The sequence below is a fragment of the Amblyomma americanum genome, chromosome 2 (assembly GCF_052857255.1).
Source record: "Amblyomma americanum isolate KBUSLIRL-KWMA chromosome 2, ASM5285725v1, whole genome shotgun sequence".
In the NCBI taxonomy this organism is placed as follows: Eukaryota; Metazoa; Arthropoda; class Arachnida; order Ixodida; family Ixodidae; genus Amblyomma; species Amblyomma americanum.
The window spans coordinates 147,482,882-147,501,470 of record NC_135498.1 but is presented as its reverse complement, the minus strand read 5'-3'; the positions used below and the strand labels follow the sequence as shown (position 1 = coordinate 147,501,470).

At 46.8% G+C, this 18,589-nt stretch overlaps 1 protein-coding gene across 2 annotated transcripts in view; it reads right to left on the bottom strand.

Annotated features, from left to right (window-relative positions):
* The window catches only part of LOC144121878 (3-oxoacyl-[acyl-carrier-protein] reductase FabG-like), a 101,998-nt gene that overhangs the window by 57,336 nt on the left and 26,073 nt on the right, over window positions 1-18,589 (bottom strand). For both annotated transcript variants that reach the window (XM_077655299.1, XM_077655298.1), the window contains exon 2: window positions 9,792-9,931. In XM_077655299.1, the coding sequence (XP_077511425.1) occupies window positions 9,792-9,931 (140 nt within the window). The remainder of the gene's footprint in view (window positions 1-9,791; window positions 9,932-18,589) is intronic.

Below are 18,589 nucleotides of genomic sequence, written 5' to 3'. Positions count from 1 at the left end.
GGACGGAAGTTCTTGTAAATTACGTCGTTGCGAAGAAAGAATGACGAGAGGCTGCGGGCGAAAATCTTAGGCACAGCCATAGTTAGCTTTTTCAAGGAATCAATAAGAGGGAGAAATTGTTGGTCCTCTCTCTGCTGTTGGGAAAGAGTTGCGTCATCGATGCCTCCTAAAAAAGCAGTGTCTTCATCGGTCTTGGTGAAGGGTTCGACCGGTGCTCGCGAAAGGCAGTCAGCATCCGCATGCTTCTTTCCGGATTTGTAAATAACCGTCATGTCGAGCGCTTGTAACCGAAGGCTTCAACGCGTGAGTCTCCCTGAAGGTTCCTTTAAGTTCTTCAGCCGACAGAGAGAGTGACGGTCGCTAACGACTTGAAATGGGCGAGAGTACAAGTAAGGGCGGAATTTCATAACCGCCCAAACCACTGCAAGGCATTATTTTTCTGTTGCCGAGTAGTTCCCTTATGCATTAGACAAAGTCCTGTTGGCATAAGCCATCACTTGTTCTACACCATCCTGGTGCTGCAACAATACTGCACTTAAACCCACATTGCTCTCATCGGTATTAAACAGGGTAGGGGCGTCGTCATCAAAGTGCGCCAGGACAGGTGGCGTCTGTAGACGTCTCCGGAGTTCATTAAAAGCTTGGTGCTCTTCTTCACCCCAGCGAAAGGACAGCGTTGTCACGTGTCAGTGAAGTTAATGGCCAGGCAATTCGTGAGAAGCCAGCAATAAATTGACGGTATTAGGCGCAAAGCCCCAGGATGCACCGCAACGTCTTTTTGTCCGTAGGTGTGGGGAGCTTGGTGAGTGCGGAGAGCTTTTCGGGATCAGGCCGGACGCGTTCTTGGCCGATACCGTGTCCTAAGGATTGCAGCTCCTTGTAATCGAAGTGGCACTTCTCGGGATTTACTGTGAGGCCCGCAGATCGTATGACCTGAAAGCCAGCTATCAAACGGCATAGATGCCCCTCGAAGGTTTGCGCACACATGATCACGTCGTCAAGATACACCAGGCATGCTTTCCACTTGATTCCTGAGCGCACAGTGTCCATCAGACCCTGAAATGTTGCTGGTGCCGAGCATAAACCGAATGGAAGAACCTTAAACTCATACAATCAGTCGGGAGTGACGAATGCTGTCTTCTCCCGATCCCTCTCATTTGCAAATATCCACTTTTCAAATCCATTGATAAGAAGTAACGTGCATTTCGTAGCCGATCAAGGGAATCATTGATGCGAGAAAGAGGGTACACGTCTTTTTGATCACCTGGTTGAGCTTGCAGTAGTCAATGCAAAATCTTAAGCTGCCGTTCGTTTTTAACAAGTACCAGGGCAGAAGCCCAAGGACTCTGTGACGGCTGGATAACGTCGTCTCTAAGCATTTCGGTCACCTGGCGCTGAACAGATTCGCGCTCTTTCGGAGTCACACGGCAAGTATTTTGTCGAATGGGGCGAATCGCGTCATCTGTGAAAATTCGGTGTTTGGTCAAAAACGTTTGGCCCATCCGCGATTCTGGAGCAAATCAGTCTCGAAAGTTATCTATGAGATCCAAAAGACGTTCCCGTTCTGAAGACGACAAATTTGGGCTCACATCGACGGTGGGTGCGGGCGCCTTGCTCACTGATCCTTCCTGCGCACTAGGGAGGCTGTCGCAAAAGGCCACAGTTGTGCCTTTAGGAATTTGCTGACGCTCGTCGCTGAAGTTTGTCAGCAGCACTTCGGTGAGCCCATTGGCAAAACTGACTAGCCCTCGAGCTATAGAAACACCTCGGCTGAGTATCAGGGTGACTGCCCGTTCGGCGACGCCATCGCCGGTATGCTCCACGTCGTGCTTCACTTCAACAAGATAGCATGATCGCCGAGGTAATGTCACCGACTCATTGGCGACGCGTAAGAACATCAGTGGTACTTCCGCATAACCACGGTCTCCATAACGTTTGGTGAAGGCAATGACGTTGTCCCGAAATCTGATTATAGCCCCATGAAGGCACAGAAAGTCCATGCCCAAGTAAAGGTATTTGCAACAGTCAGAAAGAATAACGAAGCTGCCAACAAAGAGTGAGTTTCCTATTCCTATCCGGGCAGTGCACTGACCCCCAGCGCTTCTTATTACTGGCCCAGTCCATTTGGTTTTTACTTTGCGCATTCTGTCCGCTAGCTTTTGCCTAATAGTTGAAAAATCCGCCCCGGTATCTACCAGAGCCTGTACCTCCAGCGCACCAATGCAAATGGAGAGGTCAGCGCTAACAACGTCGTCTGGGTTGCTCATCTCTTTCGGCATTTTGGGCGGAAATGCGGTAAAGTCGGCGCTGTCAGTTTCGTCGTCGGGGAAGCTCATCTGGTGCGGCATGTTCGGAGGTAATGTAGGCGGTGTTTTCGGGGGTAGTGCGGCAGGGTCAATTGGAACAGCGGTGTCAGAGTCGCGGGTTGCGGTCGGCAGTTGCGGCGGTAGTGAGGGCTTTGAAACTCTTCTACTGGTTGCAACCTCCCCTCGCGAGGTTGCGGCTGTTAGTTTTCCCGGCGAGGGCTCGGGGTCCGCCGTCCGCTAACGTCAGCATCGCTACCAAGCGTCGGCGAAGAATAACGCTGTGGAGATGGGGAGCGGCGGTGGGTGCCCGGCGAGTTGGCTTCCCCGCTGAGCTGCGGGTCCTCGATTTGGGCAGGGGCAGCGTCGAAATGGCGGCGAGCAGAAGCAGACGGAGAGGCCTGCCTCTCTTGGCGGTAGCGGCAGTACCGTTACACATGGCCAGGTTGTCCGCAGAAGAAGCAGAGTGGTCGGCTGTCATAAGAGCGGCACATGTCAGTTCGGCGCGGTTGAGAGCGGCCGGGAGGTGCCCACTGATGCCCCTGGAAGAATCGCGTCTGCTGACGGCTCGGTGAGCTCGGTGGCGCGTAGCCTGGCGGTGGGCGACGAAGGACTGCCGCCTAGCTCGCGGGTTGCGGCTCCGGCTCGTCGTAAGGCGTCGTAATGACGGCCGTGTTGCTGTCGGGTTGTGGCACGTGGTATGGTTCGCAAATGGCTGAGGCGTTGTCAACTGGGTGGGACTCGTGATATGGTGCTCAAGGTGACAGGGCGTACCGAAGCTTCTTTCTTAATGGCTGCTGCGTAGGCCTCTGGTGACTTAACGCTCGCAGCAGTAATTCGCTGCATCTCCTCAAGGACAATTTCTCGAATGAGTTTTCAAAGAGTGGTCCTATCGATTGCAGTGGGCGCCGCCGCTGTCGTTGGAACACCGTTGAAGGGTCGTTCGTACGGACGGCACCGTTATTTGAGGGCCCGCTTCATAGCTGTAGCGTCTTTTACGAACTCGCTGACGGTTTGAGGTGGTTTGCGCACCAAGCCGGCAAACACCTGCTCCTTGACGCCATGCATGATATGTCGTAACTTCCTTTGCTCAGCCATATCGGGGTCGTCACGGCGAAAAAGTCGAGCCATGTTTTCCGCAGACAAAGCTAGGCTTTCACTCGGTTTCTGGACGCGCACTTCAAGCAGGCGCGGCGCATTCTCTCGTCGATCAGCACTGGCAAAAGTGTCCACCAGCTGGCGGCGGAAGTCATTCCATGTGGACAAGTTGGCCTCATGGTTCTCAAACACAGTCTAGCATTATCCTGAAGTGCAAGCTTCTGCTCCGCGCTCCACAAGTTGAACTTGGCCACTCGTTCAAACTGGTCGAGCCAGTCTTCCACAACTTCAAACGCATTCCCGCGGAAGCACTCTGGCACCCTGGTGTTGTGAAGAGTCAGCGGCGTAGGGGTGGAAGGTGCCATGCCTTGGGATACCTGGTGAACTTCGACGTTTGAAGAGTCGCCCGGTAGGTGGGTGTACCCCGCGGCAATGCCTAGACGGCGGAGGCTAGCGCGATGGACATCGTGTCGATGTCCAGAACCCGCGGTGGACTGCCGTAAGAAGTCCTATTAATACCCAGCCCGCTCCACCAGTGTCACGACTCGGTAGAACCCCGAGGAGAGCTGAAGATAAAAACGGTTTACTGCATGGTCGACCAGAAAGAATCCCTGCACGTTTCAGCTTCTTACTCTTCCAGTCTCGCGCTCGTAGATCCAGTCGTCATCTTTGGAGTCTTCTTGCATGAGGCAATATGCTTTACATGCTATCAGACATAGTTTCAGCTGCGAATATACGAGACACCAGGAGAAGAACAACACTGGATAACTCTGTGGTCCTTCGCGTTCTCCTGTGTTCTTCTTCTGCTGGTGTTCTCGTACTTTCGCTTGTGAAGCTATGTCCGATATACACCAACTAGCCTACACGGTTACCTTGTTGTACTTGTGTACATGCCAGTTCGAGCAACTCTACAAAACGCAATTTCGTGCAAAAGTTTGCTCCCTCTCATGCTGCTCAAGACTGTACATGCTAGCCACAGAGCCAAGCAACCGCGCAGAGAGCAAAGCGCCAGGGGGCCGTCCTGAACACGAACTATAGGCGGAGTGACGCAGTTGCTGATATTCCGCCTCTGTACTGACAAGAAAAAAAAACAGTCATTGAGTACAGGAGAGCCAAGCGCAGCGGCACTTCATTTTCCCATCGCGATGAGATTAAATGCTCTTTCGCCGATGCCCTAAATGTGCGTCCTGATGAATTCATCACTCACGCTGTAAATATAATCTTATCGAGCACTTTTAACTGCATGAAGTCGCCTTTCTGTTCCCGTGGGGTGAGTTACTGACTAAAATTTGCAATATTGGTGAACGCTGTTCCATTTCGCTGAATTGTATGGAAATATAATTATGCTTTTCTATCGGTATTGTCGAGCCGTTGTGAGTGATAGCACGTGATTTTCTAAGTTAGTTGGCGTTCTTACATTTTTATTCTCACTAAGCTTTGAGTTTGACAATAACTTCTAGGTTATTCTGCTCTCCGTCAAACGCTCAACTCTCAACGTAGGTATTGAGGAACTTCGTCCCAATAATCTAGCGTGCGTGAGTGTTAAGCATCAGTTCCCCTGAATAGTACTTGGTACTGGCGAAAACATATTAACTGCCTCATTGCCGAGTGGAAGGTATCTGTCGAATATATTATCCTTTTTTACTTCGCAATAAAACCGCAACCCAGAGAGCTGCGGCCATAAGATCAAGGGAATCGTATGCTTAGCGATAAAAAGAAAGAATGATCAGTCTTCCACTTCCACTTCTTGTGCCACAACCTTCTTAAAATGTCGCTCATTTCAAAACAATAACATCCTGCACGGCTATCCGTTATACGCTGATCTCGGTATCTGTACTGCGGATGCTACGGAGATCAAAAGAACGTTTTGTCTTTTAAATGACGTCGACGATTTGGTGTACTTCAGTGGAGAAATGTCAGCGCAGAACGGTGGAATATAGAGGAGGAAAGGACGGCATCAGCGCTGACTTTTAACCTGTTTTTATCTTTAAAAATTGTACACACAATGTAGTCCTCGGCGAAAAGAAAATAATTGGCGGTTATTTAGCTCTGGTTAAACCTTGAGTGAAGCGATAGCTACAGCTGGCTGAGTGAAACTTGGTCACGTCACCAATCACGTGACGAACCACGTGATCAGCCACGGCGCCGCGCCGCCGGCAGCTGCTCCGCACAGCGTGACCAACCACGTGACAGCGTGGCGGCGCTGCCACAGGGTGGCTCGCAGCGACAGAGTGGCGGCGCCGCCACGCTGAAGGCTCGAAATGATACCGTAATGTAGCTATCGCTACAAAGAAAAACAAAGGAGCTAAAACAGGAAACTAACAACACGCACGCTCTCACCACTGAGATCTTCCCGAAGCAAGTCTTGAAAAAGAAAGACTTCGAAGTAGTTTCGTGTCGCAGGTGTGTTGGGTAGGGAAATTAGGGTATCGGCGATTTTCACATTCTAGAGGAGAATCCTCAAGTTATCCAACCTTGGGGGCGCTACGTATGAGTCCTTCTGGGGTCACGCTTATTTAGAAATCTGGAGGTTAACTCTAGTTTGTTCGGAGATGGTGGCATCCTGGTGTTACCCTAACAGCCTCATTCCTCTAGAGTGGGAAAGAATAAATGCGAGACAAGAAGCAAATCGCTGTCCGGTCTTCAAAAATGGTTGGCGGGAATGCAGAGCTGTAGGCAGTGGTCGCACTCTTCAGATATTTAAAATCGATTACAACGGCAATCAATACACATGTACAACAGACAATGAGAAGAGCAGAAGGGCAATTCTTCGCATTAACGCCACAGGTAAGCTAGCCCCACCTCATTCGGATGCACTTTGTGCAGAAACCAAGCTAGATCAGTTTGCAGCGCTTTCCCATGAAGTTTAACTGCGTCTTTCTGCCTTTTTGTGAACAAAAACTTTATCAGCAGTGTGCTACTTAAAAGCCAGCTTATATTTGTAATCTCATTTGCACGTGGAAAGCGACCAACAATGCGGCCACCATTTTCGGCGCGCTGTTTTCTAGGTATTGTGCACATCCCGTAATAGGGACTGCCATTATATTAACAGTCATGAGAACAACTCTTTGGGCTTCAAATTCAGCCAAGTTCATTAGCAAGTAGCGTCTCGTGTTTACATAAGTCCTTCTAGACCGGGCAAATAAACATTTTAGAACTATAGAATCTGTGCCTGATAACAGCTGCGCCGTCACGGACCTGCAAGTTTTCGGCTGCAGCGTGGAACGCAGCTGCTCCCTTGTTCTATGCGATTGCTGTCATCGGAAAACTCACGCGAATGAATTTAATGGTTCGTCCATCTGGTTAATTTGGGAAGGTCTGCGTTACGGAGCAGCTAAGATATATTTTACAGAAAAACTGGCAGAAACGCCCGAATGTACCAGCCAACCACTTGCGCTCCAGCGCGAACGACGTGGTTCAGCGCGCGCCAGCCCTCATAGACTAGTTCGTGGTGCCCCGGCAGCGTGGCGTTGATTCTGTGAAAATCGCCAATACACATCGTTCCCATAGCTTGTAACAAGCAGATCAGGTTGATAGAGTACCTGTTTTAGTGACTTGGAGACGCAAGGTCGCTTAAACGAGACATTCTCTTGTCGTGCCCTTAATGTGCTACTTGACAGTTGCTTAGTTTTATGTTGCACCAAGGTATGCGGTGAATATTTTGTCGCCCCCATAAAGTATGAGAAAGTTCGAACAGGTTTACAGTGGACGTTGTTTCGGGCGGTGGCAATTTGTTAAGGATGCTTGTGCTAACATGAAGCAGTCGGTTGTCAAGTTTTAATTTCGTATGTAAAAGCTTATCTTGCCGAAAGGTTACGTTGAAAGTTGAAAATGTATTAATGCATTAAAAAAAGGTTGCAAACGTGTACAGCGAGAGGTCCCATGGTACAAGGCCGCGGGCGGGGCCTCCCATGACAATAAATTTCAATAAGCAACAAGGTAACAAATACACGACACATTAATTAGCGACGCAGAGAATGAATACATAGTGAAGTATTAGGTATTGAAATATTTAAATATAAACAATATAATGCAGGAGAATGTACAATGTAAACTCACAGATGTCGCGATACATAGCATCAGTAGCAAAAAAGAAGAAAATCACACATTAAGAAGGAAAAGCTTTAATTTGAGTTTGAACAATGAAGCGTGTTTGTTTGATGTTCAAGTTCAAAGAATTCCAAAATGATATGAATGAAAAATTAAGGCATTGTTTCCCGTAGTTAGTTCTGATCTTAGGTAGTAAAAAGTTATTACGCAGCGCAAAACGTGTGACGATGTTGCTTATGAGCGTGCCGTCTGAAAATATGCTTAGCGGGATCTGATGATGCAGAATCTTAAAGAATAGGATACCAATATTGTAAAAATAAAGGGCCGAGATAGGTAGAACGTTTAAATCTATGAATAAAATACGTGAGGGTTACATTCGAGAGGTATAGGTTATGATGCGCATGGCTTGCTTTTGCAGTTTTATTAAAGGCCAGAGATGAATATGATAGGTATTACCCAAGATGAGATACCGTAGTTTAAGTGGCTGTGGATGAATGCTTAGTAAAGGGATAATAATTTTTGTATTGGGAATTAGCTTCGGACTTTAATTAGCGCGCGTAACCCATACGAAATTTTCTTGCACGTTTCAGCTACATGATGATGGAATTTTCAGTGAGGGTCAATCATAGCACCCAGAAATGAAACTCGATCTTGGGAAGAAATAGCCGCAGAATTGAGGTATAGTAGTGGTGTAATGGGCAATGGCTACTGAAGGGGATGGAAAATCTGAAAACATGTCTTAGTGACGGGGCATAGAAAATCTGAAAGCATGTCTTAGTGACGTTTACGGACAGGCTGTTAATGTGGCACCAACGCTCAAGAGAATTAAGGTACTATTGTAGGTTATGTATGAGCTAATTAATGTCCTAGTGCGATGATATCATGATAGAGTCATCTGCGTACAGTATACTATTGCAATTTTTAAAAGAGGACGGTAAATCATTAATGTAAAGTAAAAACAATACAGGGCCTAGAATAGAACCTTGTGGAACACCCTTGTTAATTACAGCTATGTTAGATGCGCGATCGTTAATAGTCACTATGTGCTCTCGGTCGCAGAGAAAGCTCTTCAGGAGCATTAGTGGAGGTCCAGTAATACCGTGTGATTCCAGTTTGTAAAACAAGATGGAGTGATCGATGGAATGAAATGCTTTACTAAAATCTATGTATACTGCGCCTGAGAACATCCCTTTATCAATAGCCAGCCTAACGTAATCTATGAGAGACGCTATGGCAATATCTGTAGATAGTCCGCGGCGAAAGCTATGTTGACTATTTGTCAATATTTGAAATTTTTCAATATAGCTTGACAACCTTAATTCAATTAATTTTTGTAAAATCTAGTCAAAAAAGGGAAGAATTGCAATTGGTCGATAATTATTCGACAGAGCTCGATCGCCTTTTTTGAAGACCGGTATTATTTTCGCTATCTTTAGCTGCTTGGGATGGCACATTTAAAGACGAGATTGCAGATGTGGCTGAGGACTGGTGCAAGCAGTGATCGGATATTTTTCACATGCTTTCCATGGATATTGTCGACGCCGGGGCCGGTCGAGTTTGAATTAACAATTACGGATAAAACTTCGTTTGGACATGTGGGGGTAGGAAATAATGAATGAGGGCAGCGCTCATGAGAACGAGCGCACACAAAGAAGAGAAAGGATAATTACATGAATTGAGAAAAGATTTGCTAAATGCATTCGCCATTTCCTTATGGTCCGACAAAATAACACCACCGCATAAAATAGATTTAACAGCATTAGGCGACTGATGAATGTTCAGAAATTTGTCAAGAAGCTGCCATTTTCGCTTAGAATTGTTAGTTCTAACAATTCGTTAATACTGTGGGAAGAGAGCAAAAAGCACCAGTACTGATCAATCATCTCTCTTTCTCAGCTTACGGCCGTTCATATGGCTGATTGTGCCTTTCCGTAAGCAGTCATTTTCAATGCTAAGAAAGATAACATGTTTCACCACATATTTGAAGGGTCTCGAACCTTTAAGCGTTCGGGTTCTTGTATGTGCCAAGCAGCCCTGACTGCGAGCGCCAAAGGAGATGACCGTCTAGGGGGCAGGATATTAATAATTCAATTTCGAGGGAGCGCTTCTCTAATCCATTACTTTTCGCGTGCCATTGTTCCGGCATGTACCTCCGCCATCAGAGGTTGAACACTTCAACCACTTTCCGCACCGTCAACTGGGCAGAGCAACGAAAACGTCAACATTCTCTCGATAATTTGTTTTCTTTTCACCGGCTTCAACCACTCCAGTTCACTCCTTTTCGCTGCGGCAGCAGCATTTTTGGTTAAAATTCTGCAGAAAACTTTCTGCCTCCTCTACCTTGTCTTCGGGGAGTCCTTTAGCGTGGCACTCTCGGGCCACCCTTTGGAGCTCCACTGCATTTCTCGCCGTGAGGGAGAGGTAGCACCCGAGAGAGGCGAAGTGAAGAGCCGTCGCTTCTCCAATACCCGAAGATGCGCCTGTGCATAAAGTGGTTTGGAGTAGAAAAAGCAACACCTTTCGAACCCAACTTTTTGTGTTGCTGCTGCAGATTACTGACTAACAATAAGGTAGAACAGACAGTGTGTAATGTATAAGTAATGAAGAATTGCGACTTCGAGAGCTTCATGCTACCCCATGCGCTGGAACACAACCCTTAAAAATATGGGAGCGTAAAGTACATTTACTTCAGCAGCAAATCGTTTGGGAAAAAAGAATTTATTTGCAAAATGCTAGCGGCGGTTTTCACGACCTCGTGACTTCGCCTGGACGCGAATGATTGAATAGACCAGGTGAAAACTGAACGCTCCGCTTGTTGATGCCTAGCTAACGCTGTTTAACAGCACGCCTTGTCGCTAATTCCTTAAATGCAATTTTGTTAATCACGTATACTTATTTATTTACAGACACTGCTGTCTCAATCAGACCGCAGTCTCATTGATAGTACTGTCATCATTAACAGCAATTACAATGATACTGCTGTCTCAATGAATACTCTTACACCACGGTACTTTGGTACCGTGGTGTAAAAATATATTCTAGTGTTGACACGGTCCGCAAGCTGCGGCGGAAATCGCGCGCACGTAATGTTCGCACTCTTATACATGCGTCGACCGCAGCGGCACGGCGGCGCTGTGGTGTGTGGGCTAGCCGGTTTCGGAAGGGCGGACGCAGCTAAGCGGCATGCCCGGCTCTCGGTGAAGTTTCAAGCTCGGTTTGTCTGTTCTCTACTGCCAGAGTAGAACGCAATGCGCAAACGTCAGGTTCTCCGCTTCCCCACAGCGGTGGGCACCATGGACAAACAAATTCTGCTAAAACTAGGCTTTTGTTTTGCGGTTTGGAACCTCCCGCGGCGATCGTTGCGCAAGCTGGCGGGGTGGCGTGTTCCGAGCCCGTGAACGGTCGTCGCGAAGCAGAAGTGCAAGAAACAGAAACTATAAACATAGATTATGGTGGCCACAGCACACATGTGTATGTACACAAGCATCTGAGTAGCGCAAACAAAGAACTGCTTGGTATAGCCACTGCTTCCCCAAGAAGATCAGGATGGAAGTTTGTGTGGCTTACTCGCGACCGACCCGCGGCCGAATTCTTGCTAGGAACGACGAAGAAGCAGACATAATCGTAATCGCAAACATGGCAGATATTGCTAAGATTGCAAGCTAGATAACACAACCCATATTCCTGTGCACTTCCGAAGCTGCTACAATATATATTCAGGAGAACTGTTGTCTCTATTATGACCGCCATACATTCAACAAAAACTGCAGGAATAAGAATGAACCCCTAGCAATGAAAAATCTGACTATTAGAAGTGCTAAAAACTCAACAGACTTTTTACAAATGTAACCGGCTTCTCTTGCCGTAAAATTTAATATAACAGTCGGCGCCGAGATTTGGTTGGTGATGAAGAGCGTAGCAGCAGGGAAAACAGAAGAGGTGGCGGTATAGACATTTGCCTTAAGAGTAGTTACCCACACGCAATTCTTGATGGCCTAACAAAGCTGACCAGAAATAGAGAAAGCCTATTTACTAAGGTATCGAATGTGGTAAGAGATGCTCTGTCAGACCGCCATTGGACAGTCTAGCGGAATTACCAACATTTTTTTGAAAATGCCCATGAATCACTTCGGAATCTAGCAGCCTTTTTGTTATTCTCCGGAATGTGACCATTGACTTTATGTCTGATGGCACATCTGTAAAGGAATCTGAAGGTAATATTCTTGTGCACGTTTGTACGAATATGATAACGCTACAAACCAGGATTACTGCTGATACTGTCTTGTGCACTGATGCGTATGTCACAAACATTGAAATCGGGAACCTTACTGCTGGTGTGATGACAAGTAATATCAGATACCATATTCCTGTCTTTTTCCTAGTCTCTGTCACAACAAAAAACCACGATAAAAGGGAGAAGAGAACGTTAGTGGTTCACAAGTTAAGCAAAAAAACGTTGGTCTGTACGAGCAATTAATCCTGGATCACATATATAAAGATACCGACCCAAAATTGCGTACCAAAATTTTTTCGTTTGTTTCTTTCCTGCTATAATGCACCTTTTCCTTTGCGAAAGTTTAGAAAAAAATGAAAGAATAAAACGAAGGATCCTTTTAAGCACAAAATTATCAAGAAATAACTGAACACTAACTTCTGGAACCGATTTTCATTACCAGAAATATATGCATTGCCGGATACCAGAGCACAACGTAGAATCTGATGAACGATCTTTTGAGCAGAAGGCAGACTTGGGATGAAGGTAAAAGCATATATACTAAAGGGCAACAAGCGCATCGATAAGCAAGAAGTGGTAGAAAAATTGTATCCTCATTCTATTACCTTCGGTCAATATTCACGGCCAAGAACGTGCACGGATAACTGCCCGCAAAGCAATTTGCCTGCCAGGAACTCTTAAGCGCTTTCTCTGTACTCCTACTGAAATTGAACTAATTATCGCACGACTAAAAAATGACGCAGCAGCTGGAGGCGGAGAAAAGAAAGCCTTGCCACTGAAGTACACCGAACTATTGTTAGTCCAATACTGACACGTATTATTAATGGGGACTGGAGACTGTTCTGATGAGTTAAAAACAGCAGAAGTCACACCCGTGTATAAAGGGGGTGGAGTGTTAGATATTAATTTTTACCGCCCGAATTTCGTCGTCCCGATTGTTTCGAAGTTATATAATAGAGTTATTAGCGACCAGCTGAATTCCTTTTTCGAAAATTATCAGACTCCAACCCCTGCCCAATACTAATTCAAAAGAAAAAAAACAGCACTAATGGTCCGGATTCATATAACAGAAAGGATAGTAGAAAATATCGAGAAGTTTTGACCTTGGTTTATTTTTCTACCCAAGAAAATCTTTCGATATTGCGCAGCACATCATTCTGTTAAAAAAACTTGAATTGTATGGCTTAAGAGTAATCGAGCTGCATTTCATTAAAAGTTTTTTGAGTGATCTCTACCAGTATGGCATATTAAAGCGTATATTCAAATAAAATAAAAATTCTATACGTTGTGCCTAAGAGATTCATCTTGGGGCCGCTTTAAGACGACAGCCTTTAATGGCTCATGCTCGCGGCCACGATCGTGTCTGTCCGGCCGGCCATCCGTCCGTGGCGCTTCTTTCAGTAGTAACTAATGCACTAACTAATGCAGATAGGAGAAACAAATGGTGCTTTCAGATAGGCAAGGAAAAAATGACCCTAGAAAGAAAGTTTGGTGACTATAGATTAATTAGTTAGTTAATTATATGAAGAAATGTAAAAACTACGACGAAACAGCGTGGATGTCGATATAGCCACGGGGCCGGTGGAACGTCACATCCACCCGAAGTCGTCACAGCATAGTGAAATAGCTCGGGAACTAAAAAAGATAGAAGAAATGGAATTGTTGCATCAGATGAAGGAGAAAACAAATGAACCAATTTTGATTACTGTAGAGTAATTTGTTACTACTTATAGTAAAAATTGTAAAAAAAATTGCGTCGAAAAACGGTGTGACGTCACATGCACGGGAAGTCGTCACCGCACAGTAAAAAAAAAATGAACGAAAAACGCCGGATTTAGTAATTAGCAGTTGATGTGGAGTATTAAGTATTTTGATCAATATTTCGAGTATTTAGAGATTGAGTATTTAGTATTTAACAAGAAGATAGTAATTGGCCTATCAATTAGTTATTAATTAGAATTGACAGAGGCAGCAACACTAGTAACCACAGTTGCGCGGAAAGGCTTTCGCTTCACGCAGTTGAGATCGTCAAAGTGCTCCCCAAATTTTTGAACGATATCACTTCAATAACTAGCCCTGCTGGTATAGTTTTATGTATTGATGATTTCAATGTTTTTTTTTCTGGAGCAAACAAAGCAAGCTCGAGAGCATCTGCGAATGAATGCTCACTTAAATTAACACCGGGGCTTGTAAAAAGAAAATTGAGTTTGAATAAAAATAAAGCGAAGTACATAATTTTTAATGTCAATTAGTAGGCGAGAATATGAAGCCATCAATATTAACTACAAGGGAACTTTGAACAGGTAAAAGAAGAAATTGGGCCTGTGGTTTAGCGAATAGCTTTCATGGACCACGCATGAGAATAAATAAAAGTCTTTTTTAGTACTTATAACCGAAAGCATCTCAAAAACTCGATATCTCATAGCTACGTTCTTAAAACTGGTAATATATTATATTTTTTCTGTCCCAGATTAAGCTGTGGGATATTAGTTTGCGGAACCGCACCACCTTTAACATTAATAAATTAATCGCACAAAAAGCTACTACGACAGATAGATAGATAGATAAAGAGGAGGAGGGAAAGGCAGGGATGTTAACCTGAAAGGGTTCCGGATGGCTACCCTGCACAGGGTAAGAGGAATTAGGGGACTAAAAGGAGGATGAGAGAAGGGAAAAAGGCATAACACACACACACACACACACACGCACAACGCTGTCAAAATTTGTCACTCAATCCAGTCGCTCTCAAGTAGGCAAAGAGTGCCATGTATGCCTTGAGGTCCGTTGACTGCTGTGGCCACGGACGGAGGATTTTTTGTTCTGTTAATGGGCGAGGATCGAGGCGGTCCAGGGCACAACGCAGAGCATGTTTTGCACTCGCAAATGCACGGCACTTACACAGAAGATGAGCTATGGTCTCCTCACAACCACTGCTTTCACAGGCAAGACTGTCGGCCATCCCCATCCGGAAAGCATAGTGGTTGGTAAAAGCAACACCGATCCATAAACGGCATAACAATGTTGCTTCGCGACGTAATAAGTCACGTGGAAGACGAAGGCGCAGTCCAGAGTCCAGTGCCCTGAGGCGGATGTTGCAAAACTGTCCCGTGTTCCACGCAGAAAGTGTGAGCTCCAGCACCAAAGGGCGAAGCCCACATGTAGCGTCAGGTCTTGATATTGGGATCCTCACTGGAAGTCCGTCGTTGTGAGGAGAACGCGCTGCCGCATCGGCCTGGTTATTGCCGTTAATACCACAGTGTCCTGGCAGCCATTGAAAAATGATGTCATGACCTTTGGATACGGTGCCGTGGTACAGCAGACGGATCTCATAAACAAGTTGTTCCTGCGACCAGCGGCGTAGAGTAGCTTGCAGGGCTTGAAGGGCTGCTTTAGAGTAGGTGAAAACCGTCCATTCATGTGGAGGTTCTTGACTGATGAACTCTACCGCAGCCCGTAAGGCTGCGAGTTCCGCGCCAGTTGAAGATGTTGGATAGGTCGTCTTCAGTTTCATGAAGATGGATCTGGCCGGTATCACCACCGACCCCGTAGTACTGGTCGAGTGAACTGATCCATCTGTGTAAACATGCATGCGGTGACTGTGGTAAGAATGCAGGTGATTCAATGTCAGTTGTTTGAGAGCGGGCAGTGATACACCAGCTTTCTTCGTAATGTCAGGAATATAGAGGTGAACCCGATCTTCATAAGGGTGAGCACGGTCTTTACGCAGGGGTGAACTCCGATGGCAGATATGCGCGATTGGCTTCAATGACTTTGGCGAATTCAGTACGCGGCCTAATTATTGGGAGTGTTGCGAGGTGATGACAGGGAACCCGTGTGAGGTGCCGATTATGTGTTCTCATGGTGTCAACAGCAATGTATGTAGTAGCAGGATGTTCCCGGGCGACAAGAACAGTTGCAGCTGTTGATGCACATTTAGGCAGTCCAAGGCAGATACGGAGAGCTTGCGTTTGTACACTTTGAAGAGTCTTGATATTTGTCTTTCTAATAGAACTGAATATCGGAAGACTGTGCCGCATGTAGCCCAAAAATAGGGAACGGTACAGTTCTAGCATTGAGCGCTCTGATGCGCCCCAGGACTTTCCCCCGAAGATGGAGAGGCCATGGAGAATCGCAGTTAGTCTCTTTCTCATGTCGTAGATATGTTGATTCCACGAGAGGTTCCTGTCGATGACAACACCAAGGAATCTGTGGCTTCTCCCATAGGGAATGGCTTCGCCATTGATGGGAAAGGTGTAACGTGACTACGTTGGGTGTGAACGCCACAAGTGAACCCTTATCGGTCGAAATGTTCAGGCCCTGCAAGCGAGGATATTATGCCAATATCGATGCCGCCTTTTGAAGTCTTGCACAAACTTGAGGACGGGTCACCCCTGATGCCTAAATACAGATATCATCTGCATATACAGAGATCTGAGCAGATTGTGGCAATACGTTGATAGCCGATGAGAGCAAGGTTGAAGAGAACTGGGCTCAGCACTCCACCCTGAGAGACTCTGCGCGAATTTCGGTGCAAGGACGTTGGTCCGTCCGCAGTCAGGACAAAAAACGACCTCTCTGATAAATAGCTGCGTATCTAGCTGAACGTGCGGGCTCCGATCTCAGCAGCTTCCATTGCGTCCAAAATGGCCTGATGCGTTAAGTTATCATACGCGCCCTTGATATCCAAAAACAATGCCACGGTCAATCTTTTCAAACTTTCACTGTGTTGCACCGACGTTACAAGGTTAACCACGTTTTCGATAGAAGAGAGGCCCCGTCGGAACTCAGACATGAAGGTTGGATAAATCTGATATCGCTCCAAGTACCATTCCACGCGTGTGAGCAGCATTCTTTCCATGAACTTGCCGACGCAGCTGGTGTGTGCAATTGGACGGTATGATGAAAGATCGAGCGGTGATTTCCCCGGTTTAAGAAGTGGAACCAGACGACTGGTCTTCCAATCTATGCCAGCAGTCCATGACTTGTTATAATTGTCCAAAAGAGCCCGTCGAGCTTCTTGGCCAAGGTTGGCAAGTGCGGAGTACGTCACACCATCGGGCCCTGGTGATGATGACTTCTACAACAAGCCAGCGCAGCATCACGTTCTTCCATGGAGAATAGTGCATCCATCCGAGAATCCCGTGAGGGTGGAACACTGTTTCAGTGCAGCGTTGCGCCTGGATTCCGAGGGCGTTATTCCAGCGCAGAAATCTTCGGCTACCTCAACCACACTGTGCCTTTGGTGGAGCGCGACGGATTTGAACTGGTAGCGCGGTTGAGGCGACGTGCGAAGACCACGAATTACACTCCAAACGCGTGACAAAGGCTTCCGTGGATCAAGTGTTTGGCAAAATGTCCTCCAGCATTTTGGTTGCAGTGCCTGAATTCTGCGCTGAATCTTTTTCTGTATGCGCCTAGCATCTCTTAGGTCTAGGCGCGACTTTGTGCGTCGGTATCTGCCCTCTGCCCTGTGCCATTGTGATTGTAGTCGCTGCAATTCAAAGTCACAATCGGTGTAGTTAGCGACAGGATTAAAGGGGCAGGCGGCGTGTTCCATGGCCTCCTTAATTTTTTGTTCAAGACCGGTAGAGAAGCCCTCTGTGCAAGCAGCCTCCATAAGTAATTTAAAAACTGTCCCGTCAATGAGCTGCCTACACGTGGCTGGGGAAAGTGTGGATGGCCGGTAATAATCAGATAGGTTGGGATATGGTCGCTGCCATGGGTTTCTACATTCGAAAACCACCGGAAGCTGTTGGTGAGGCACTTTTAAAGGAAAGTCAAGTCCAAGCAGCTGCTATAAGTCACTCCTCGAATATAGGTCGGGCTTCCGTCATTAAGGCACTGGAGGTCATGGTCAGAGGCGAAGTACAAAAGCTGTCTTCACCTAACGTCCATCCTAACGCCTTCCTTCATGGTTTGATGAGCATTGAAATCACCCATAATGACGCACGGAGCAGGTGTAGCTGCCATCAAACCACTCAACCTCCTGGCGTCGAAACGACTTGATGGCGCCAAGTACACCGCCAGTAGCGTACACGTCATGACTCGGTTCTTCACTGCCAGGCAAACGTACCGATTGTCTTCGTTCGGAGGAACTGAATGTTGCACATATGTAAGTACACGTCGAATATAAACGATGACTTTGCTGGGTATGTTGCGCGTGGGTGATGAAAATGCCTCGTAACCGGACATTCGAAAAATTGCCGGGGTCTTCGGTTCACAAATCACAAGAAGGCGGAAGTGATTCTCGTAGACGTAGTGCTGTAAATCGGAAATCCGGGACTGGAGTCCACGAGCATTCCATTGGAAAATGAAAGCTTGCTTGACTTTCTTTTGAAAAGACAGGTCCGAAGGAGCCGTGATGCCTTCTACTGTACAGCCGCAAGAACTGGATGTAGCGCGTCCTGCACTTGAATTGCGCCATTTGCTCCTGGACTGTGTAGGCTCGAAAGCAGAGCACGCATGACATTCATTAGTGACGTTAGCATTGCTATCACTTGCATATCTGGGCTATGGCCTTGATCGTGCCTCTTGACTGGATGAGTCGTAGGCGGTGCGCACCGCCGTGAGTGCGCCAACATCCCTGACACAGTACGCGTAGAAGGCTTTGGCAGTGGTGGCCAAGTTGCATCTGAGGTAGCAGGTCCAGCCTCACCAAGCGCCGGGCTCCCTTGATTTGGTGCGGTTTTTTGTGGAGGCGGAAAAGCTGCAGCTGCATTTGGGGCATTCTTCTCAAATGTGACTGCTTTCTTTGACAACCTTAGGCGGCGCGAACCACGTCGTCGCACCTTTGCGGTTGCTTCTTTATGTGTAGAATGGTCTCGCACCATTTGCTTGAGTACCGCCCGCTCAGTCTTTAGGCGGGGGCAGTCTTTCGAGGAAGAGTCATGAGGGCCGTGGCAGT